General features: G+C 30.1%; 1 protein-coding gene across 1 annotated transcript in view; it reads left to right on the top strand.

Moving 5' to 3' along the window:
• Nucleotides 1–1,931: 1,931 nt before the first annotated feature.
• Nucleotides 1,932–8,557, top strand: part of LOC119836640 (protein Wnt-4-like) — a 53,463-nt gene continuing 46,837 nt past the window's right edge. The window contains exon 1 of the mRNA XM_038362024.1: nucleotides 1,932–2,386. Within this exon, the coding sequence (XP_038217952.1) occupies nucleotides 2,322–2,386 (65 nt within the window). The 5' untranslated portion in view covers nucleotides 1,932–2,321. The remainder of the gene's footprint in view (nucleotides 2,387–8,557) is intronic.

The raw sequence follows: 8,557 nt of genomic DNA, 5'->3' as shown, positions 1-8,557 counted from the left end.
ACCAGTTTGGTGGGTACGTGAGCGTTACGGAGGTTATGTAGTGTTTTATAGAAAAAGTCAGTAGCTTCCTCTAGAGATATCTTATTATTATTTGTAAGAGATTCTTGGTGATCAATATTGGATATTTAATAAGTTTTGTCCAGCATTATGATGACTTATGAGACTCGATTTAAGTGAATCATAAGTTTTAAAATCCTTTTATGATCAGTCTATGTGGTTTCAGGCCGTATTCTCCACGCTGGCCAAGTGTGGATTGACGGATGTCACATGTCGTTGAACTTTTGATTTTCGGACATGCCGGTTGCTTCATGATATTTTTCTTCATCATTTCGATAAATGAAAAATTTTATACAAAGTAGTTAAATAGACAAATAATTGGATTACAAAGCTCTACTAAATCAAACTGATAACAGTTTCAAATAAATAAATAATAGTTTAAAAAAACTAAAAAACACGCTTTAACAAAAATCATATTTTGCAAATTGAAAAATGGAATAATTTTATCAAATTAGTGTATTGTCATCGGTCCTCAATAAATCTACAAAGTTTGAACGAAATCTGGCCGTTTAAAGTGGGTCAAAATCGCGCCCAAAGAAGTCGGTTACAAACAAACAAACATACAAACAAACATACAAACATACAGGTGAAGCTAATAAAAAGCGTGTAAAAACGCCAAGCTTAACTTCACGGCAGTTTAATATTTTATGTTCCTTCACTATATAAAGTTAATAGCAAATTAATTAATACATCATGTTAAAGCAAAATATTATTATTTAAAATCAATTATAATAAAGCTCCATTAGAAGAACTATAGTGACAAATACAAATGTATCGCTTCTGATTTCTGCGTATGTTTCTAAATAATTGTTAAGACGGCGTTTTGTGATTTTTTTTTAATTTAGTACAAGTTCCACTTAGGAATTCGAATTATTTTGTTAAGCATAGCTTTTTTTTATTTAAACGTAATTCATATCAAAATAGAAGAACGATACCGAAGGGAAGGGAAGGATCCTTTGTTTACAAATACCATTTTTAATTGTATCTAAATTAATCTATGCTTTATTTATTAAGCGACGTTAATATAAAATGCATACTACTCAAAGAACAAAATTATTGAAGAGATGATAAAATCTAAAGAGCCAAAAACAGGTCGGCACAACATACCTTGTACAAAATAACAGTTTCGATACTCATAATGTCCATTACACCTTCACTTCAAGAGCTTTTAAATAATTGCATCAATTAAAACCTTTCGTCGACTCCGTCACAAACTTATCATGGTTTTAGTAAACGTCGAACGTTGATCATACTTAAAAGGTTTCATTTAGTTTACTGTTACCTCGAGCTTAGTGTTATAGATAAAATGTAAAACCTAGAAACGTTTTAACACGGAACATGTCAACATCCACTTAAGAGTTCTATGCAAATCTGAAATTATCTTTATCCGTCCACAATAAGTACACGTTCATGTTGCATTCGATTTTAATTATAATATATGCGATCTCTGAGCCACTCGCCAAGAGATTTTACTGATTTCCGCAATAAATTCCTACTACGCGACCGTTTACGGACGCCCCGCGATATAATCGCCTTTCGATCATATAATTTGCAAATAAGTGACTGTATTTTTGCATTTTACTACGCGGCCATGACATAAGCTGAGAATTTATTATCTGTGTCTAAGTTTTTTTACCTGTGAACCGCGCATATTTAGATTTGAAAATCGACTGCTTTGTGTTTTTGTTTGCAAATTTCTTTTGTGTTGGTTAGTCGCTAGTCGCTCGTGGTAAGGGCTTTTAAGGATGAACTCGTGCAGCGTATTGCATTTACACGCCCTCCAATGCGACCCTTCCCCTTACGGCGAATCCTATGGAATACTTACAAACGACTTAAAAGCAAGCCAGTCTGGTTTTGTATTCCCATCCGCGCGGGTCGCAAGCGCGTCGGCAGAACTCAACTCACTACAAGTCTTTCGAATTTCATAAAAAAATTCGATTCCTTTTTTAAATAACCCGCCATTCAGTTTTATGAGTTTTGTTTTTACATAGACCGAGTTACGGCCAGTACCTACAAACTTTCACAAAGTTTGTTTAAAAGTTTTACTTATTTTTTATTTTGTGTTTTTGGATTATTTTATGGACACATTGTTGTTATTCTTTGTTTCTGTGTTTATGGTTTAACAGTGTTTATGTTGCAAATTATTTGAAATGTTATGAGAGCTTTTATTTTTTGGAGTTTTGCGGTGGTTTTGTGGGGTGTGGAATTTTTTTGAAGTGTTCGGGGAGGAATTTCGTACGTGGCTTTATACATAATAGAGCATCATGAATTTTTGGAAAGTTCTGTGTGCATTATTATTGCTACTGCAAGCTGTATCGGCAAATTGGTGGTAAGTATCATTGGAGCTATAATATTGACTGAAGATGTATTATTTTTATTTCCACATAAAAAAAACGTTTGTATTCCTCTTTCGTAACAATAAAGATAAGTAGAGTTTAGCGGTATGCCAAAGCTTGCGGAGTATTATTTTATCTATGTCAGTTTATTTCCATCAATCGTCACATTCATAAACTAAATATTCAGCAAATAATTGTTTGTAATTGACGTTTCCCGTTATTGTAATATAATATGTTGTAGTTTGCGGAATTTTTGTATTCTTTAAAATAATAATTCATGAATTTTTCTGTCAATTGCTATTTTTTAGTTTGTGTGGAATTCTCATTGTTCTAAAGTTAATAAGAATCATAAATTTGAAGTTATATTACAGTTTTATTGCATTAAATGATCCGTATTTTACTCGTTCAGAGATATATATAAAATATATGAAAAAAGGCATCTTCTAATTAATTAATATACAAAATTGCATAGTAATAATAATGTATCATTACTTTCTTTCGAAGTTTCTTCCATAACGGACAAATCGTTTTGAGCCTAAAACTTGACAAACACGTAACAAATTTTAAAAAAGGATATTTGCAACCGAAACGTCTTTCAGGAATTGTAGTCATGATTCGACTTTGTTAAAAATAGTTGAACGCATAAATAATGCAATGTTTATGCTTAACTAGATTGTTTGACATGAGGTTAAAAACAAAACTGAATTGATGAAGCATACATTTACTACATGAATTTACATTTTAGTTAATAAACAAACTGTGTTCACAATACGTATGATTTATTGGTAGGAAATCATGGTTCAGCAGTCGAAAGACGCAGGAGGTTTGAGAAGTTACTTTAATTGAAATTTTCTTTTTCATAAAAGGCAGAAACAAATCTTTCTATAGTTTCTGTTATTCTGGTCTATAAGCTACATCACTGCAAATATTTTATCAAAGTCCGTTGAGTCATTTTCGCGTGAAAGAGTATCATACAAAAATACATACAGCCATCATCACAATTTCGCATTTATAAAATAAATAATAAGTTGCCTTATATTATTAGAAGTATGGTCTATACACCCGATTATATTATTAACTTACTTTAGAATTATTAATGCATATTTATGAAATTTCTCAGTGAGTATCCTATTTTATCCAATCTCACTTACCTTGTTGAATAACCTACCCGTCCAAAATAAATGCTATGGTTTGATATAAAAATTTCTCCATAATTTAATTCAATTCCTTATTTTCCTAAGGCAACCATCATGGCAATATTTGATTCTAGCTGGTGGCTGATGGTAAAAGATCATCACCGCCCAGGAACATTTGCAGAGGTCTCTGCAAATGCTATGCCCACTTTTAAGTGATAAGGGATAATGAAAGATTGGTTAATAAAGACAAGGTTGTATTTTCTTGTGTTTGATTTTACGCGAGTATACAGTCTCCCCGTGACCACGCTCGCTGTAATGTGTTCGAAACGGCGGCTTAATAATGTAATGAGTAAATCGCATTTAAAATCCGTTAAAAAGTTTTTAATTTCTAAAAGACAAGGTTGTTTGAAAGAAGACAAACACTAGGATACAGTCCTACTATAAGTACGTGTATTTTCTAGAATCAGCCTAAAGTCAGATATTTAACTTATGAAGAAATAGGTATAAAGTATTATTTAACTGATCAATTATTATGAGAATACAATTTAACGATAATGTTTTCAAATAATAAAAACTTTCATGAAATTCGTTTAAATAAAACGATACGTTAATTCTGTTTTATATTTATTAAACACTTTTTTTATATTTTCATTTAATATTTAAATTGAAAATGTTAATTATAAAATAAAACACGATTAATTTATAAAACAAAATTGATGTGTTTTATATATAATATAATTAGGATAGTATTATATTATCTGTATAATATGAACCATCATAGAAATTGTAATAATAGACAATTATTGTAATAATACGATATATAAGTTATGTCAAATAAACATAGATAGTGTCATAAAACGAAATAATAGACGAAAATTTCATATAAATAAACTTCAAACTGTAATTTTTAACATACGTCTAAATATGTCAAAAATTTAATTACAAACAATGTAAAAGCAACCAGCAGAAGTTTGCCATAGGACAAAAAACGGCCAAATGCGTAAAAGCTTTAATATTAGCTTTTATTACCATTTAACCAGATGCAACGGCTAACAGTTTAAAGACTGTATTTTTAAAAGTTTAGGTGCGGAGTAAACCTATCGTGGTGTTTACAAAATAGTCAAACAAAAGCCGGCGAAAGTTATTTTGTGCTAGTACACTTTTTCAGGAAGCATAAACCTTTTTTATATTGATTATTTCATACATTATACTATATTAAATAACGCTATTATTAAAATGTATATATATCTACTAACTGTCAGTGTTTTTAATTACTATTTTTAATTTTTTTACAGTTTTATCTTAATTCAAATAGACACAAATTCTGTAAAACCAAAAAACCGTCCAGTCGATCTTGAGAAGTGGTGTAAATAGCATGACTTTCTTTATAAATATAAATTTATTTCTTAATAGACTATATAAAGGCACTTATTCAGAAGCTAACATTGTATTTATTCATATTTTACACATCAAAGTTACAAAAAAGTTATTTTTTATATTTCAATTCTCTGTAACTTTTCTAGTTGGGTACATCTATAAACAATAAAACCATTTTAACTTAACGCCAAATTAACTGAAACAATTGTTTATTTCGAATCTTAAAATGTTCTGACTGTTATGAATAATCATCTTAATAACTTAATTAACCTTTTATATCTATACCAATTAAAAAAAAGATAATCATATTCCAATATAAAAATTTGACCAAAGGTTTTTAAACCCTCTGCTACTCGGAGGCGAGTATAAATAATTTTAGTGTGCGGAAACGGTTACATTCTACATCAAAGCTCAGTTGACAAATGCGAGTGTTTTCCCGCTAAATACACGTTTTTATGAAAATAAATTAGCCGTGATCATAGATAAAAAATATCGCAACAGATAAAAGAATTAAATATTGTCTGTATTTTACCAGTGCCGTTATTAAGAGTGACGTTATTTACCACAAATTATCACGGCTCATGAAAATTCTGACATTTAGAAGAACTTTCTTGTTTATAACGTTTTTATTTATGATTTATTGGTTTCACTTTCTTCTTCAAAATGTTCTAATTTAAAACGTTTAATAAAGTTCCTCAGTTACAACAGAAATTTTATGTAAGTGTAATGTCGTATTATTTGGGTTTAAATGTTGTTTAATTAATTAATGTTTTGATTTTAGCCGCTTGATATTTAAAATACTTATGACGCAAGGATTTTACTAGAACCATATGTAACAGGAAATATTAAATGTTTGAGTCGTTAATGTAATAACTAACGTTAAATTAAATGATTTCATTCCTAAGTAAAACTTTTAGATTACACTATTACGAGTAAATCTTAACACTCACTTTTCCCAATGAAGATAAATAGAAGCTAGTACATACAACCGTCTTTAAATCCAACCCTACTGGATTATAACAAACAAAAGTATTTACGATTTACGCAACAATAATTACGAGCACGACTTGCACTTGGCCGATTTAATATAAATGGAGCAAGGAATAGTCCAGTCAAATTAAACACTACACGCTAAAAGCTTAATCGCCGTATAAGAAAAAGAAAGCAAAAAGACCTCCTTACTTAGAACAAAAAGGATGAATTATGCGACCGTAAAGAGTTTTCATTTGACTCTGTAATCTTTAGTAGTCGCATAATTTCTGTTGGTTGCGTAGTTATTTAAGGTGCAAAATTGTGGTAATGAGTATGATGATAGTATGCAAGATACTTTGTTGATAAAATGTTTGGATAATGAGCACTTTTGCTGCCTAGTTATCTAATTTATTCTTTTATGAATGTCATTTTCTTTCGATGAAGGGCCTTCTGTGTTCGATAATAGTAAATCGCGTCGAGATTTGTTTTAATTAGTCGGATAGTAATTTAAAACAAATGTTTGTTATTATTTTTCAAATTAAAAAGTTGCTACTGGTTTTTGTCGTTGTGGTACATAGACAAATATATTTCCAATCCTACACAGATTTATCAAAGCATTAAATGTGTCAATTGCTCACCTACTAAAGGCATTCATTGCGTAACAATTTCGCATTGAATAATGTTATCATTACGCCAGATGAAGAGACAAGTCAAACAAATGAATGAACTGTAAACACCGCTAAGATGAGACACGACTATCGTGTAAATGGAAATGAATGTTTATTTATAATCTGTGAATAAAAAAAAAGAACATTAGAGATGTTCTAGAAGATTCGCAATTTGAAATGACGATGGGTAAAAATAATATGCGAAATGTATTACAATTTGTTTTTTACTGATGTGTTCATCTCTACAATTTTACATAATAATTCTGCAATAATACTTATACACATTATGGACAGGACTATAACTTATTTAGATGATTTTCTGTAGTTGAAAAAAGAACATGTACACATTGAAGACTTCTGATATAATAATTGTTTTATTCTTCCATTCAAAGACATTATTAAATGTATGATACTTTATAATTTTGTTTATCGATAACCTTAAAAAAGAAAGAATAATTTATTCGCATCTTACATTCTCAATTCATCCAGTACTGTAAGACTCAGGAGTGTTTCTCTCAAGAATATTCAAGATAACAAGCTCATACTATTATAGAAATAAACGCTCCACACTTCGGTACGTTTATTTAGTATTCTGTGACTTCGGGTTTCAGAGCATCGTTGACCGGTTATACTCCACATCTCAGATAATGTACATCATTTATTTTGATGAGGTTATTTGTTAGAGTGGTATAAAGACATATCACTTAATTTTAGCAGTTTTAACTTTCTGAAGATGTATTTTACGTTTATTTATGTGCTCTTGTGTAATGCTCAAAGGCTTAGTATCTAAAAACTTTTGTATTTTTTGCAATTTCGGTAGTTGTGTCTATTAAAATTAACAGATTGAGGATGGACTCGTATTAATTTACGTTCTGACATATTTTATAGTAAGTAATTTAATTGACATGATTTTAGAAAATAAAATAATTTAAAAAAAAAACTTTGTATCCTTCTGTGTACCTATATATCTTAAATCGATCCGTAATTAATAATTTAAATATATGATATTACATATATTTATATTTTACATAAAACAACGTACGTCAATAATTTTCTCTTTACAAGTTTATCTTTAGAGAAAATCTTGATTATCTGTAAGTACATACATACAAAAAATGCTAATCGCACCTTACAAGCGTTCTACAAACCGTAGGCCATTGATGAATAGGCTTTTAGAAATGAGATTCTTATCTACGGAGTGCCAATTATCCTCTAATTACTGAGTACGTGATAAATATAACGCTAATAGTAATTAAGGAAGATAAATTGTCGGGTCATGTGTTTAAAGAAAGTTTTAATTGTGGTGGTGAATGATTACGTTTCTTTATTTATTTATTACATCAAGGATCACCAACATGTCATACACGGGTAACATGGATGGAAAGTTTTATGAAATTAAAAGCAAAGACTTATGTCAGACTGTCATAGTTATAGGCAACTACTACTAATAATAACATTACATGGCCTGCAGCTAACAGCTATATAAGTACGAACAGAATTTTTGTCGTATTTATATTTTATACAACAAAAAAAATTGTTGGTTTTATTGTGTTAAGAGTTTAGAGGCAAAGGTTATGTAAGAGTAGGTAGGCGGCTTCTTTTAAGAATCTATTGTTAACTAACTGTTCGCGTAAATAACGGAATACAAAAAGTAACTAGAAAATTTTAATTGAAATTATATGTTCGCCTTAAAAACCAGCTGTAACGCACGACGCAGACGAGGCCGTGGACGACATCTAGTAAAGAAACACCATAAAATTAAGCAATAAAACACAATTCGCTGAAAATGTCAGTCAAAATAAAGTCGCGAGTAACAGTGAGGTCAAAGTCAAGTCAAAACATAATGAAAAAGCTCGTTGTTGGCCCATGGTGTTTCATTTAAAATTTGACACAAAACACGTGTCATGATCATAATCGGAGCCGATGTAAAAAATCAATGGATGTGTCGCGCACAATGAGAAACATTCATAATGTTACGTTGACTAATGTGTGGACAGTCGGACAGACAAGT

Source organism: Zerene cesonia, chromosome 25 (assembly GCF_012273895.1).
Source record: "Zerene cesonia ecotype Mississippi chromosome 25, Zerene_cesonia_1.1, whole genome shotgun sequence".
Classification (NCBI taxonomy): domain Eukaryota; kingdom Metazoa; phylum Arthropoda; class Insecta; order Lepidoptera; family Pieridae; genus Zerene; species Zerene cesonia.
The sequence above is the reverse complement of the archived record's forward strand: the minus strand, read 5'-3'. Positions and strand labels throughout refer to the sequence as shown.